At 28.3% G+C, this 17,359-nt stretch overlaps 1 protein-coding gene across 4 annotated transcripts; it reads left to right on the forward strand.

The window, feature by feature from the left end:
• The first annotated feature begins 3,152 nt into the window (after window positions 1–3,152).
• Window positions 3,153–6,718, forward strand: LOC113865262. Of its 4 annotated transcripts, none has more exons than XR_003504978.1 (7): window positions 3,153–3,353; window positions 4,427–4,553; window positions 4,902–5,041; window positions 5,157–5,219; window positions 5,322–5,390; window positions 5,963–6,031; window positions 6,129–6,180. XR_003504978.1 is itself a non-coding variant. In XM_027499697.1 (7 exons), exons 1-6 carry the CDS (start codon window positions 3,153–3,155, stop codon window positions 5,995–5,997), a joined length of 684 nt encoding a protein of 227 aa, XP_027355498.1. In that variant the 3' UTR covers window positions 5,998–6,031; window positions 6,129–6,718. The 4 variants fall into 4 exon arrangements, 3 of the variants coding, with proteins under 3 accessions (XP_027355498.1, XP_027355500.1, XP_027355499.1); XM_027499697.1 differs by having other exon boundaries at window positions 5,914–6,031; window positions 6,129–6,718; XM_027499699.1 differs by lacking the exon at window positions 5,963–6,031 and having other exon boundaries at window positions 4,887–5,041; window positions 6,129–6,718.
• The last annotated feature ends 10,641 nt before the right edge of the window (window positions 6,719–17,359 follow it).

A 17,359-nucleotide genomic window follows, 5' to 3' on the forward strand; every position in this document is an offset into this window, starting at 1 on the left:
AAACAATCAATAATGGTAAAATTTTATTACATTTTTACAACTTTATATAATAATTATTATATTTAGTAGATGCTTAAATTTAATTTTAAGAATAAAAATAAGAAAACTTTAAACTAGTTTACAAATCAATCTAGCATACATGTGTAATGCTACGTAATTATTGGATTTGTAATTGAAATAAATGAACAATATTAAATTTTGCGTTTGCGCTGTTCCACACGAGCAATGTTCCCCTGCAAAATCTTGGGCATTCGCAGAGGGGTCAATAATAATAATAATCAACATGCGGGGTTCTATTCCGACATCCGCTGTGCCGTCGTTTTCAATCATTATGATTGCTTTCTTGCTCGTCATTCCACATATCATCCATAAAATGCTGCTTTTATTCCACATATCATCCATAAACGTTGTTGAAGTTTATAAAAATGTATTTTATTCATATTTTAATCAATGTAAACATCTTAACTTAGCAAGTTTTTATTGAAAGTTTATAGTAATAAGTGATAGATTAGTAATTTATATATAAATAAATGCATTTATTCATTTACATGTAATGAATAAGTATATTGTTAATATAAAACTTGTATTAAATAAGGATATAAATATTATAACTGTTAGTATATTAGGCTTAACTCAACGAGCTAATCCGTTTAAAATAGTGGAACAGGGAACAAAATTTTACATCCTTTGATTTGTTCAAAATTTAGCCTGCTTTAGTTACCAAAATCCAGGTTAGGTGAATCGACCTATTAATTATTACTATAGCTCACTTTTGAACTGGCATTTGCGGGTTGCCTTATTTTACTTACCATCTTTTTATAATCTTATTTTCGAGGCAACAGAACCGTCTTTATCTTTATACATTATTGAAAGAGCTGTGAGTTCAACCGTATCATTTAAAATGAAAATCTTCTGTTTTTGAGTGTTATGTAAAGGTATTTACATCTTCGAGAAGGGGGTTTAAGTATCTTGAATCGTGAATCCTTGATCACATAATAGTCTTGCACTTAACTCTTCAACGATGCATGGCACCAAGAAGTGTCCCGTTTTCCACTATTGAAGAGGGTTGGGATTTTGCACCTTTGTAACAACTTAGATAGCATGCTTTACCAAGGCTTTTAGTTTGGCTCTGTGGAAATAGCCCATTACAAAGAGGTGACAAAAAACATATGAGCTCCATCACATCCCAGCTGAACTTTTATAAACAAAACCTCATGAACCCAAGGGTCTGAACGATCGAGAAGCCCAATTCACAATAAAGCTCCCTTCGGGCCTGGGCCTTTGCTTTATCGTCAATCACAGTGAAGTTCAGGTTTGTTTGGTGCCCATTAGAAAATTAATTACTTGACGTGGCTAGTGGCTCCATATATTATTTCGATAAGATGTTATTTAAGAGTTAACTAAAAAGTATTTATTATTTATTTATATTTATTAAAAAATTATTTTTTTAAAAAATATGAACTGACTTTGAGACTCAAACTTCTTCTTCTTTTTTTATGGAAAGAGCGACGAAGAATCTCTTTTTAGTTTTTTTTAAGCTAAAAGTTATGATTAAATTTGGTCAATCATTTGATGTATAACTGTCATTGGATTGCTTTTTTTTTTTTATTGTATAATTTTTCTTTATCTCTGCATTGTATTTTAATATATGCAGACACTAATTTTTTAAAAATTACATAAAAGACAAAGACGAACAAATGTTTTATGCACAAAAGCGAAAATAAAAAAATAAATCATGCATTAAAACCTCTCTCTTAATAATGTGAGATAACGTGAAGCATTCTTACAATTTTCTTTTCCATGACTCACTCACAAAAAAAATTCATATATGAAACAAAATATAAATATTTATAGACCAATCCCATTAGATATTAACTGTATAAATTGCATTGAAAAAATTATTTAAAAACTGAACCCCTTTGTAAAATAAATAAATAAGTAAATCTTTTAAATAAAAACGGATTTGAAACTAATTTTATAAATCGATTAAATCCAATTCAAACTAAATCTTTACACACACTCCTAAATATAAAATTAAATGTTTACTTGTATATGTTGTATATTGATATTTTTAATAATTTAAATAATATACAATGTTTTAGTAACTTTACATATATATTATAACATCATACGTTGTACGGATACGAAATATAATTTGAATCATTGTTAGATTTGCAAATAAACTCAAGTTTTGATGTTTTCCTGCAGTTGAAAGTTGACCATAGATATCGATATAGTCCTTCATAATAATAACACACAAAACAATATATATTATAATGGGGAAGCTTATTTACCACGGGAGTGAATTTAGGGCATAGACAACCAAATTTTAATTTAACAAAATTACTTCTAGACGGATAAAAAAAGTTGTGAGTAAAACAATGGAAATGCATAAATTTTGGAATCTCAAACCTGTAATATTCTATAACATTAAATTCCCAATCTTGCTCATACCAGAACCGGATACTTTTATTTCATCCTAAATAAATGATACAAATTGGACAAGATATCATTTTTGGTGTGGTGGCTATGACATAACTTCCGTTGTTTATGGGAATAAAATGACATAAAGTGGGAATGGGAGGGAAAATTCAGAGAGACAAGATTTTAAAATTTCTTTACATTCTATTTATATTTATCTTTTTTATTATATTATTTATATTTATTTTATGCTTGTTGACAACGTATAAGCATATCATTGTTTAATTTTTAAAAAATTTTATTTTTCGTTATATTCTATATCCTTAACTTCAACAGAGGAAGAGAGAGTTCACACAAAATGTGCAGCAGTAACTCCCGAAAACCACCCCCTCTAAAGGGGTATTGCATTTGATCATGTACATGCCGTAAGTTGGGCTATCTCCAAGCGCATGATGAAAGAGCCCACCCTCATGTGATGACATGGCAGTCATCCATTGGCTGGTTTGGTCTCGTCGGGATTCATACCAACACACCAATAAACAATACCAGTCACTCTCACTGCTTTTCTCTTTCTTCTTCTCTCTCTCCCATCTGTGTTTTTCTCTCTGCAGAATTTCGGAAATTTCTCAGCTACCCTATCTCATCTGCTCCTGAAAATTCCACATTCATCACCACCAATGCACGATCTTCCCTGCGAATGCAATTTTGATATTTGATTTGGGAATTTAGAAATGCTGGAAGCAATGGAAAGTTCAGTGAACGGTGGGTTTTCGCAGTTACAGAGCTGCGGAGACAGCAGCGAAGAGGAGTTATCTGTGCTTCCTCGTCACACGAAAGTGGTTGTAACCGGAAACAACCGCACCAAATCTGTCCTCGTTGGTCTCCAAGGCGTCGTTAAGAAAGCCGTTGGGTTAGGTGGCTGGCATTGGCTGGTAATTTTCTCTCCCAACTCCCTTTCCTATTAAAACCACTCTGTCTATTCTCAATTCCTTCCTTTCCATTCTCTGTTACTAATGTCGTTTATTTGCATTATTACGAAGCCAAGTCATTCTTCAAATCAGTCTTTTATGTCGGTCAATTTTTGTATTTACTATTTCTTCTATTTTTTTTTAAATTTTTTCACCGTCCAATTCTTATCAAATTTAATTGCTCTGAAGTCCCTGTTGATTGAAAAAAAAATTATTGTTCTTTTAATTAATTCGAAAGAATTTAATCCATTCTAAACCCTAACGTACTGTGGATTCTTATCCAAATCATTCACTCAGTTATTTTAATTTACAATTTCAAAATGTTGGGTTCTTATTAGTTTGCATTTGTTTCACCTCACAATTCTGAAGCATTGCTTGTGGGTATCTGTTGCATGTCTTTCTTGATTGCTGGATCTGGTGTTTTATGGGATCTTCTACAAGGATCAGTTGTGAATTGGGTCATTTCTTTCTTTTTATTTATTGACGGAAGTAAATTCATTCATCCTTGCTTTGGTTTTGGACTTGGCATTGGTAATTTCATGTCTGAGCTCTGAATTGAGTATTTTACGTTTTTTTCGCATTATTATTCCTTATTTTAAATAAATCATCTTAAATAGAGAATTTTGATGTTTCATTTGGGATTGTTGCATGTTGGCTTCCTGCATATTTTTCACTTTCCGGTGACAAGTCACATGCGTGTTCTGATTATGCATAGTTAAAGCGTGTGCTATCTAATATGGATTTTGTAATTGAATCGCACGCATACGTTTTACTCTCACTTGTGCTTCGCATATGTTTCTTTTTCCCCCAATTGCTCCTATCTCTATTTTTTTTTTGTCATACAAAGCAGAAAGTTTTGGTTATATATATATACATCTTATATGAACATTTCGCATTGAAATCAAGCTAGTCTCAGGGGTTTCTTCTGGGGAATTTGAATATTATTTATGGGCATTTGTTGATATTTTTAAAATTGGATTGGCATTTGTTGAAGGATAGATGATTATTTACCTTGTTCTTGGTATAAACAAATGCAGGTTCTTACAAATGGTATTGAAGTGAAGTTACAGAGGAATGCTCTTAGTGTGATTGAAGCACCGACAGGCAATGAGGAAGATGATGACCTTGAATTTGAAAATATGCAGTGGAATGGATCGGATATGGGTGAGTTTACGATTAACAGTTTTAAACTGTCTTTGCATTCTGACTAACTAGTACGGATTTTGTGATTCAAATATCGTGTCTTGCATGCTGGCTGGTACTGTTGTGGTGTGTGCACCCAAACTGAAAGTAGGCATATATAGGAATGCTGTGATATTTTGGTAGTTAATTAATTGTTTTGGCTTCCATGTCCGTGGATTTGCATAGCGGTAGAAGTTGGTAACATTGGATCCGTTGTGGCTTCTCCTTTTACCTTTGCTATCCCTAGTTCTAGTGTCTTATTTCTTTAATTTTTGTTGACCCCACCACTAATTTTTTTAATTATGTGTTCTGCTCTGTTTGATTTCTCAGCATCGGACGACACACATAAGTCCCATAAATCGAGGCACAGAATGCATAGATCGTTGGGATCATCTCACAAGTCCATGAGTAGGTCCTTCTCTGGCGATTCACAGTCTAAGGGGTCCGTTTCTATGTCTCATGGGGCCAGGGTATATTATCAACTTTTTTTTTTTGTTCATAATTTTCCCCCCACCCACTGACATAGTAGATGGTTTATTTCTTAATATTTTAATTATTATTGTTGTGTTTAAATATTTTCTGTAGAAGATCGACTTGAGCAAGCTTGAAGTGGCTGCACTGTGGAGATATTGGCGACATTTTAATCTAGTAAATTTCTCAAACTAACTGTTTGGTTCTGATCTGTCTCCCAAAAGATGGTTATGGCAGTGTGTGAACGTGTTCATTGTACTTCTTGAAACTGATTTGTAGGTGGATGCGGTCCCAAACCCATCAAAAGAGCAGCTAGTAGACGTTGTTCAGAGGCATTTTATGTCGCAGGTATCTAAAAATTAATGATTTCATATTTGTCTGTCTTAAATTAAATTGTAATCGTTAAAATATTTTTATCTTTCGTAAAAGAGGTTTTTGTAGTGGTGGAACATATTAGATTCGAATCTCTCCTGCGCAGTAAACTAATCTCAATTATTAAAAGATACCAAAACCATTTTTTCTAATATTTAAAATATTTATTTGATATCTCATATTTTAAAGGTTAAAATTGATATCAAATAAAAAATTTAGTTTAGTCTTTTTTGAATAGATTTTAATGCTTTATTTCTTAAATATACAATAATTTGAATAATGTCAACTTAGTAATTAATTTTAAATAATATTAGAATAATAGTAGAATTCGTACAAGTCCAAACCATGGGTTAAAAACCGAGTTTCGATTTTTATACACCTATGCAATACCTAAACCTGGCGGTCGCCTCACTTTTTCTATTTCTTTATCCAATTGCATTATTTATCACTTTTTTCATTTTTTTATTCTTCTTATCTATCATTAGTTGTACACCTGTAGTGTGTATACCAAGCTTTTCTCATCATATTTACCCTGCCATGGTTCCTAGCAAGTGATGTGTTGATGGTGCAAGCACGCCATTAAAATCTACCAAAAGAATAAGGCATTGCTTTTAAATGTATGTTGTTTTGTGTATATGCTCAAGTGTTTCGGGAAGCTTGATGAAGAACTTGAGCAATAATTTGGCTCTGAAATTGTGTTTCTTTCTTGTGAAGCAAATGGACGAGTTGCAGGTCATTGTGGGATTTGTCCACGCTGCAAAGAGGCTTAAGACTGTATGCAAATGAGGTGGAATGATCCGCAAAATGATTTAAGTTATGTTGTCTATGCTAACAAAGATAATGTATCTAATATCCACTTCCCTTCGTACAATGTAACATATTTATCAGTGACTTGTGACTGTAGTAGGTTAGTTGTTTGAGGTCATAGAGGTTCTTACTTTTTTGCAGTCACCCAGTTATGTAGATATATGTGACCTTGGAACTGGATCGTTAGGAAAGTCTCATCGCCTTTCGTTTCAGCTTGATTTAGTGTGTTGCTGACCCGGGGAAGTGGGTTTCAGAGATCTTAATGTGTATATATATATATATATATATTCTAGTTTCTTCCAACTTTGATTCATTTAGATGAATTGTTGTGTTCTACTGATCCGGTGGAGTGATGGACTGGTGCCACTACTATTCTGCCATTCTGCTACCGTATTAAAGTCCATGAAATGATTATTGAATATAGCTTGCACGAAAGAGATCGTTGAAAAGACTCGGGGATCATGTTTCTGAACACGTTTGCCTCTTTGCAATTGGACAGTCACTCGTCTCAAAGAACAAATGAAGAAGCAATAATTTGTTGTAAACTGATAACCTTACACTATTCAAGATAAGTGTAATAAAATGATTTTTTATACGATTATTTGAATAATTTTATGATAGAATGTAGCAAAGTTCTGTTTCATTGTTTTAAAAGCGAAGAAAATGACAATTAATTTCAAAAAAATAAATAGTTTCATTTCATACTATTCAGAATGTATTCAAGAAAAATAGATAATAGAACGATAAAATAAATTATGTTTAATTAAGTTTCAATTTCTTTCATACTATTAAAACTAATTCGAGTAATAATAATTAACGTCCACTTTATTGCAGTATATTCTATACAATTTCTTCTCCTTGAAGCTCAACATCTTCAAAAAACATTTATTCTCCCAAGGTTCCAAAACCATTTGATTTTCTGGTCTTAAAAACACTGTATTTCATTAGAATATTGATTTTCATTATTATTTTAATATCCTATAATAATCAACATACAATAAAAGTTTTAAAATAATATTTATTTTCAAATAATTCATTGATCTTGATATTTAAAGTTAAATTTAAATATCTGAAAATAAAAATTTCTCCAAAAAATATGATTTTTTTTATATTTTTATCATAGTAAATGTTATATTCTTATTATAATAAATATATCTCTTTTAATTAATTTTTTAAAATTATTTAATTTAAATATAAAAGAAATAAAGTTTATTTTATTAAAACATTTTCCCTTTTTTAATTCATATATTAAAAATTTTCCCTACTGCTGCTGTTAGTATCATTATAAATTATAATATAAGTTTCAACATCAAATCAAATTGACAGCTTTGCTATTATAACAGAGGGGGGAAAAGGACAATTCAGTACTGCAACTTTACTAACTGCTAAGCGTCTGACTCGTCGTACAATTTTAAACTCAAAACTTTCAAAATACGGTGGAAAAAGAGCCGTTACAATATTGAAATGAAAAGTATGCATAAATCAACGGTTTTGATAATCAATTTAAAGTTTTTTTTATAACACATACAGGATTTAAATGTAATTTTTTGCCCATATAATTTTATAAAATTCTAATTCTAATTGTTTTTCAATTCTTAATTCTTCTAAATTTAACACAAATCTAGATAATGATAAATTTCAACAAAAAAACGCAATATAATAAACAAATAGGTGACACCATCTTTTTTAATTACATTATGATTAAAGACTCAAAATTATAATCTAAAGAAATCATGAATTAAAATATTTTTATGACTAAAATAATTTTTATAAATATATTTAATATAAATAAAACATATATTGTAATTTGAAATTTTTAAAAAATTAATGAAAAGATAATTATAATATAACTTTTTTTATCATCAATCATGAATTTATTATATTAATAGAATTATTATTATAATAATAATTATTTTGAAAATATATTTATTGTATATTATAATTATAAAAATAAAAAATATACTAATAATCTATCAAAATTAAATTCTTATTGGTTATATAATTACTATTTTAGATAGTTCTATAATATTACATGTACTTTAGAATTTGATTTTATATTTGAAAGTATGTACTACTAATAATATAATCTTATTGAATTGTTTGAAAACAATACTTTTAAGTTACGTAATTTTAAAAAATAATTCTATATATTTAAAAATATCATAACATTTTTATCGGAATCCTTTCTATATTTTTACATAAATATCGTAGAAAGATATAGCATTATGGATTAAGGAAGTTGTAGATTAATTGGCATTTGTTTAAGTATTTGAGAATCTAGTTATATTTATGTTATAAATTCACCGAGTCACCCTCGAACATTTGTATCGGCGATTAATAGTTCTAAAAAAATATCACTCAATTTCAGTATAATAGCATTGTCGAACGGAATCTTCTGTCCATAGTTTCTGATGATATTTCATTTTCTAAACTTCATTCTTCGAAAGAAAAATAATAATTACAAAATTTGAAGCGTTTTCTCTAAGGCTATTGACAAAAAAGAGTGGATCAAAAGCTGAGAAGGATCGAAATGAATATCCTGAGAAAAGGGTAAACTAAGCAAGAATTAGCAGCATAGAAAGATAAAGATGGAATGGAAATAAAAAGAGAAAGCTATGAAATATGATTTTATTTTCGTGGTTTGTGGGCGAGGATGAGTGATACATCATTTTCAGACACGGACTGCAGCAGTTTTTTTTATTGTTTAAATGAAATTGTTTGTTTAAGCAAATTTTAATAAAAAGTAATTTTAATTTAAGCTTAAAAAGAATTTATTTAAGTTAATTTAACTTAAGTCATAAAAATTTGTTTAAATAAATTTAAAAAGAGTAGTAAAAAAAATTTTAAAAAAAAGTTAAAAGAGAGACAAAAACAATAGTACAAGAGAGAGGAAGAGAGAGGGGAAGGAGATTATTAGGAGAAGAAAAAAGACTAAATGAAAAAATAAAGGGAAACAGATGAGTGGAGATAAAGAGGAAGAGAGGAGAAGAAAAGAGAAAAAAGACTAGGTGACGCTGAAAGAAAAAAAAGAAAAAAAGAAAAAAAAGAAAGAGACTGAATGAAAAAAAAAGAAAAAGAGAATAACTAAATTAGAAAAAAAGAAAGGAGAGAGAATTGAAATAATAGAGGAGAAAGAAATATATATATTTTTTTGGGTATTTTTACTTAATTTGTTTAAATAAAAATATGTAAAAAATAAATAAAATACTACAGCAAATTTTTTTAATTTAAATAAAAAAAATTGTTTAAACAAACGAGAAACTACATTTACAGTTCCAGGTCCATCATTTTCATTCTTTCAAAATAATAAGATATCCATCGACAGTCATCATCACCGAGTGAGTCAAAATCAGGGGATTTTAGGATCAAAACGGGACCCATCCACACATGCGACGACAATATGCCATGCATTTGTTTGAACCTTAGTGGCCTCAACTCTTTCCAGTCTCCCCACACACTGTCAGAACAAAAATCTCAACTTCGTTTAATCTCATTCCCTCTTCCATCACACACAGGTTTCTTCAAAGTATCCAAATATACATTATAACAAAAACATATATCATTTTATTTCATGATAACATTCTACTACAATTTCTTAACTTTATCATATAATATCGTATTAATTAGTAAATTTACCGACTCATTAAATATTTAAATCGTAAAAAAATAGATTCACAGAAATTTTAAACTACCATATGTGAATTCACTCAACAATTATACATAATTAACCTATATGATGAGACAATGTCAACATACTTTAAAAAAAATAGTATAATATTTAATTTATTAATTTATTACTTGTATTAATTTTTTTTGAAAGTACTAACTATAAAGTAGTAATACTTAAATAGTATATTTTCTTTTCAATGATCTTTTAAATGATTATTTTTATTCTTATTTAAAAAAAATATTGAATCAACGTACAAACTATGTCATATCTATCAAAATCAGATTGAATTAACTAATTTGACTGGTTCACTCGAAAACTAGTTAGATAATCGGCTGAATCAGTTTAAAAAAGCAATTAAAAATGGGTCAAATTGATAAATAATTAGTCAAAATCAGTTAAAATTGAAAAAAATAAGTGTTAAAAATAACTTTAAACCGGCAAGTTTAAAAAAATGAATAAAGACTCATACATGATATTTATACATAATTTTGTTATTATTTATCTATTTATTGTATTTTTTATCTTGTAAATATATAATATAATTATTGTATGATATTTTAAGTATTTGATTAATTTAAATTTTTACAATATTATATTAATTTATTATTATATATTACATATAATACTAAAATAAATTACTATTGTTGTTATTAGTTTGACTCTAATTCAGGTACAGCTGAAACTAAAAATCTTTAACTAATGTCATTGGGAGTTCAATAACTGAACGATATAAAAAACATGGATGAGTAGCGAGATAATGTTGATGGTTGGTGTTTTCTTCAGATATGGTAGGGTCATGTCCCATAACGAGAATAGTCAAAATATGACAACAAAGTTTTAAAGCAAATTATTACACAAACTACTTTTCCTTTTTTCTTAATTATAAAATAATACTTCAGTTGTCTTAAATGCTTTTTGCTTGATTAGTGCATTTAACCGATACTTAAATCATACCGCATATGGTCCCGTGCCCAAAAGTAAGATAGAACCACCGTTCAACTTCCACAAAATCTCGATATTTAAGCGTAACTAATTAAACATGCTTGCAAACGCCGTTAAGCTTTTGAGGTTTTGGATAAAAATTATTTAATCAGTTATTAAATTTTAAAATTGAACCTTTCAATGTTATATTTTCTTTAAAAATATATTAACTAACTTATTTATAATTATTACTTTTTTCAATATTATATTTTATAAATAAAAAAGTATATAATTATTATATTGAAGTTATAAAAATATAATAAATATTTTTAATAAATTTTTACTATTATTAGTTGCTTATCCTTAATTTTAAAGACTGAAATTTAAAAAAAATTATAAAATATTAACTGATAAATTATTAATAAAAGTTGATAAATACACGAGTACCACCGTTAAGATGTTACAATATATATGACAAACATGCATATGACGTATATTTTCACAAAGAATTTGGTGAGTTGACATAATTAATTGACAATAAATGAAAGCATTTTTATAGAAATTAAACATGCAATTTAATTTGTATATTTAAGACTCCCTATCGGTGGAACGCTCGTGCATTAGTACATTACCGTCAAATTTTGTTGTGGCTATGTAATTTTGTGTCAACCACTCGCTCCAGTATGAGAGCTCAAAATTTGTTGACTTTGACTAGATTTGTCAATTTTTTCCTTTTGTCAGCAAAATTTAGTTCAACCTCAACCACTGTAAAGATCACTTAGGTGGATTTTGCTTCTTTCAACATTTTTTTTTGTGTCTAAACAACAGAACATCAAACCCTTAACACCTTGTCTAGGTCAACCTCTAAATAAACCCTATCATTATAATTTTCCCCGATTTTTATCTGTTAACAGAATGGTTCTCTTCGGACACCAATTAAAGAAAGGTTGTAGTTTGAAATCTTGGCATATAACTAACTACGCTACATTTTAGACACAATAAAAGAAAGTATTGATGTCATTGGGTACCTAATTGCTGACTTTTGTGAGAGAAAACTTAATTTGAACAAGTTCAAAGTCAAAATCAATTTTATCTTGTAATGTAACAGGCACGTAAATGGCGGAGCAGATTGGATGTAAGATTTGAACTCAATAATAGTTAAATTGTAGAATTTTATTCATATATATTTTTTTGTTGTAAACATGATTAAATCTTTAAATCTCCTTCATAATGCATATATCATTTTTTTTTGGTATTATTTAAGATAAAATGTGTTTTAATATTTGATTTATGAAAAATGATAAAATAAGGGGACACACCAAAAGAAAAGAGAGAGAGGGGGAGGCCTAACACAAATTTTTCGTCTCAAAAGATGGAGGTAGGTTTGGGTATCGACCCTTTTACTCCATTACCGTGCCTGTTATCTGTATCAAAAAAGTAAGAGTGAGATACAGAGATAGCTAGCATGATAAAGGTTTGAATGATGTTAATTAAGGTTTGTCATTGAAACAAAGATCTCTGCAAACGTTCTTTGTTTGCAAAGTTGTATAAGAATTATATAATCATTTCTTTATAAACAAATGAAAGTTCCTCATGTAAAGAACAAGGCCTGGACAAGGATGATGATTGTAAGCTATTGCGCACTTTAGCTAGCAGGATATAAAAAAAGATCGGATCGGATGAGGTAATTAATATAACAATCAAAAAATTGGTAAACTAGTCATGAGTTCCTCCAATCAATTTTCAAAACCAAATGTCTAAAAATTTGAAGAGTAGGTCAAATAGACAGAAGTATAAAAATTGTATAGGTGAAATAGATCTTCATATTAAATAAGCTAATTTGTATATTATTAAGTTAATTTTATGAATAATTTAATTTAAAAAATCGCTTTCTTTGTCGAGACTAAAAACTCACCTATATTTTCCATCATTCACACCAGGAAATCCGTCAAATTTTTTCTCTTTTGCATTTTTCAAAACACATTTTTGGAGACTCCTTGAGTCAACGGTACGGAAAATTCAGTTGAACTGATCATTTATATGTTTTTTTTTTCACCTAAATGGGATGTTAATTTTACCAAGTCAGTGTAACTTTGAAAAGAACCGTGTTAGTCATATCCAATAAATACAATTTATCCTAGTTTTTTTTTTCCCACAACGAATAAATTGTTGTGGTTCCAAAAACTTTTGTAGCAGTTAAGTAGTATTAAAATCGCCAAAAACCATTAACGCAAAGAAATTGAAGGGAAATTATCCCGTTTTGATAGAAACAAACCATCACGACCATTTTATGTATTTCGGCTTAGAACCTATCTGATAGATAAGATAAGTAAAAAAAACTATTTTATCTCATTTTATTTTTAATTTATTATTTGTTTAACTAATAAGTTATAATAAGTTTATTTTATAGGCTTATCTTATTTTAGCAGTGTAAATTTTATCATATTAAAAATTTTGAGTAAAAAATAGATAATACAAGAAATATAATATATTTAATTTATTATTTTAATATACGCTAAATATAATATAAAACAATATTTTATCTTAATTATTCAACTCTCATATTTTATACCTTTTTTTTCTGTAATATCAAACAAACGAGCCTCATATTTATTACATGTAATGTGTATAAGTCGAAGTTTAGCATTAAATAAAATAGGCAACTGCTCCTATATATGCATATATTCTTGCATTTTCGACGCAACCTTGAAAATTATATCTTGTTTCAGTTGTTTGTTTTCTTGTTATGCCAATTAATTTATTTTCCATAGAAAATTAATAACAAAAAACGAACAATGCATAATTTATAAAGAATGATTCTTTATTTTGTTTTTTAATAAAAAACAAATAATTAATTTACCAAAATCATTAAAAGTTATGTATGTATGTCGAAGTTTAGCACCGGCACGGATACCTGAGAACATAGGCAAAATTACCTTGCTGATTAGATATTAATAATTATTTATCATAAATTTAGAAGTTTATTTTAAAAATATTTATAATAATAAATAGTCAAATTTAATATTTATATAAATAATATGTAAATATTTTGTTAACACCAATCAAACAATATATATATATATATAAATCTTAGTATTTAATTCATCTAAAAGTATATCTTTTATAATTATAATATGAAGTAATAATTGTTATAAGAGGAGACGTTAAGCGACAATCAAATAAGATTCGATCTAATCTATTGTTCATTCAAGGCTACAGCAAGATTGGCTCTGGAAAAATTATGTTACACTAGAAAGGAATTACTATTAGTTAGAAATTTAGGGTATGACACGGGTAATAAATAAATTATGAAAAAAAATACAGAATAGTATTTCAAGACACAGACTAAAAAAACCAAAAAAAAAAAAAGATTTAAAAAGTAATAAATCCATTTTCGCTGTAATTTTTAATAAACACTTTATATTTTCAAATTTTTGTCAGCATTATATTTAGGACACTAATTAAAACTGATTCATAAATTAGAGGTTAAATTAACAGTTTGATCCCCTGTTGTGATGACTCCTGCTACAAATTATATGAAAATAAAAGATAAAGCACGTTAAGAAAAATAATGTGAGAGTTATTAAAAAGGAATGAAAAGAAGCAAAGAAGGTAAGAAATGAAGTAGAAAGAGGGATATGGCAGTGGAAGTGGGGACACAGAGCGGCGCCGGTGAAAACTCAACATCAATAAGGAGAAATAGATGAGACACGCCAATAAAGTTTGGTGGTCGGTTGTTGCTTTCATTGACATTCATTATTATTACTATTACTCTATTTGTTACCCACTCTCTCCAATACACACAGTGCAATATTAACTAACCCAATGTCAAGTTTCATTATTAGCCAGAAATGAATAGACTGTGTCACCACTTTTGACCAATTGCCCCTATAAGTACCATATGTCTCTGTTATTGATTCTATGTTATAACTGTAACACTTTTAAGTGCACTGTAACAAAACAAGTGAAGATAAAAAAACATGAATAGCTTTCAAATGTGGATTGTGTTTCTCTTGGCTTTGTTATTCTCCAATTCATGTGCTCCTGTCTCTTCCTACCCCACCCCAACAAGCTCTTCCTCACACCCACACCCACACCATGGTTCACACATGAGCCCTGAAGCTAAGCCACTGTCACCACCTGGGTCTGGCTGCCACCACCATACGCCGCAACTGCCTCCACCGCCGCCACCGGCAGCGTTCTACTTCTTCTCTCCACCACCTCCTAGCCCCTATTATCCTAAAACGCCAAGGTCTATGGGTACATTACGAGTGCCACCACCAAGGTACCGGCTGTCATGATTTGGCGTAACATTACTGAGTGCTTCCACTGGCTTAGGCGCAAATGAATGTTATTTAGTGCTTCACATTATCTTTGCAACTCTCGTTTCCTTTTATCTTCCACTTTGTCAGAGCGAACTGTTCTTGCAAAAAAAAAAAAATTATAGTTTGTAACCTTTATTGTTGTTAAGCTGGAAGTGACTGAACGACTTCATTTATGGTGAAATAGTTTGCCAATGTATAACAAAGGTTTTTTAATTTTGTGCTAAATGTTGGTCCTTAGATATACTCTTGATCATATATCACTTTTTAGAAAGAGTTCTTGAAGACGTACGGTGACATTTTAGGATTTTTAAGGAATTATATCAAATTTTAATCTTGTGTGAGAGAAGAATCTTGCATTAAATTTATGAATAAAATTATGATTATTTTGGTTAATTTAATTCTTCAAAAACATTTTAATTTCCAATATTACTGAATGATGAACATTTATTCTAGTCTATGTAAAAAAAATTGTCGCAAATTCACGAGCATATATGATTTTTTAATGCTCTATGTAATACATTAAACTAATTTTTTTATCATTTTAAAAAAAATATACAAACGAGCCCTTAAGAAAAATGTTTTCAAAACGATCTTTTCTGTTTTCTCCTGGTATAATGTCATCATAAAAAGTCTAACAAGGGTAACAAATTTCAAACATGCTATAATGTTTTACATTTTTTTTTCCAAATATGTTATTTTCTTAATTAATATTTTTTCTTCAATAGTTAAAAAGATATTTAATATATTAAAATAAATATCGTGATTTAATTATTTTAAAAATTTATATATAAAACAAATATAACATAATTATTGTAAAGACTTGTTCGTAAAAAAATATATTATTTAAAATTATTTAATTAAATATTTTATATAATTTTAAATTAATGTAAAATTATTTTTAACTTTGATTATATTAATGTTATCTTTTAAAATTTAATATACTCAAAATGATTTATTTTTAAAATTAGATAATTTGATTTTATTTTATATTTTTAAATTTTATATATATATATATATATATAAGTATTGTTTACCTTTTTCTCTGTTTGATTTGGTTATCGCATGCCACTTCACTCATTTACCCGTCGCAAAAAAGTACTATTTACCTTTGTTTATACTAAAGTATAGATGATCCCAAACTAAAGAAAACAAAAGAGTGCTGAAAAAGGTAGATTCTCTTCTTATATAAATGAAAAGAGAGCGGATAACAATATACAAAGTCTTCGTTATTGAATAGTAAAGTAATATGTCAATGTTTAATTGCAAGATTTTGAATAAACTCTATTTTCATTTAAAAAATTATAAATAACCATTTCAATTGTTTACTTTACAAATTTGTTATTTTAATTCCCTTTTTATAAAAAATTATTTAAAATAAATTTAATATTAAGTAAAAAATAACAGTAAAATATATAATTAATAACCAAAAAAAGTAGTATTTTGCAAATTTACATACTAAACAAAGATTTCATAAAAAAATTAAAATAATCAAGACATTTTCAAATAAAAGGAAGATTTACTCTAAAATTTTTATTCTGTAATTTTTTCACCTGCTAACATTAAATTTTCTACCTTGATAATCATACATAACCTAACAAATTAAGCTTCCATTATTTAATTCAATTTATTGTAAATTAATTGATAACATAATTTTTTTCAATCATCCAATTTTATTATTTATGCTCATTTTGTGGAATCATCCGACAACATTCTATATTCTTTTTACTATATAAATACTGATTGTCTAATTTGCAGAAAGATAAATGAAATTAATTTTAAATTGGTATTGAAAAATAAGAATGGAAATTTTAATTTTCATTTCTAAAATGTAGCAATTTTATTTTTCTAACAAAAGCATGATTTATATGCTTTTCGTTTCTATTTTCTTTCATTCAAAAAGCATGAAAATACATGGGAATATGCTTCCTATTAATTTATTGTTTTATTGTTAAAGCACTGGGCTTTATCAGGAATCGGGTTAAAGGAAGAAGAAAAAAACAATTTAAAAAAGAAATTACGTTTATTTTTCGACAAGCAGCTTGATATGACATAACAAACTTGTTGCAGACAGTGGAATAGGGGGTGTGGCTATTCATTCGAAAACAGGCAACAAGAGTCTTTAAAGTAAGGAGGTGGCAGATTGGCAGACAAGTGCGGCACCGGCTCAATCACTCCACCTAATCAGTAGAACACAAAAAATCGTCTAAATGAATCAAAGTTGA

The sequence above is a fragment of the Abrus precatorius genome, unplaced genomic scaffold (genome assembly GCF_003935025.1).
Source record: "Abrus precatorius isolate BTA unplaced genomic scaffold, Abrus_2018 Scaffold4, whole genome shotgun sequence".
NCBI lineage: Eukaryota > Viridiplantae > Streptophyta > Magnoliopsida > Fabales > Fabaceae > Abrus > Abrus precatorius.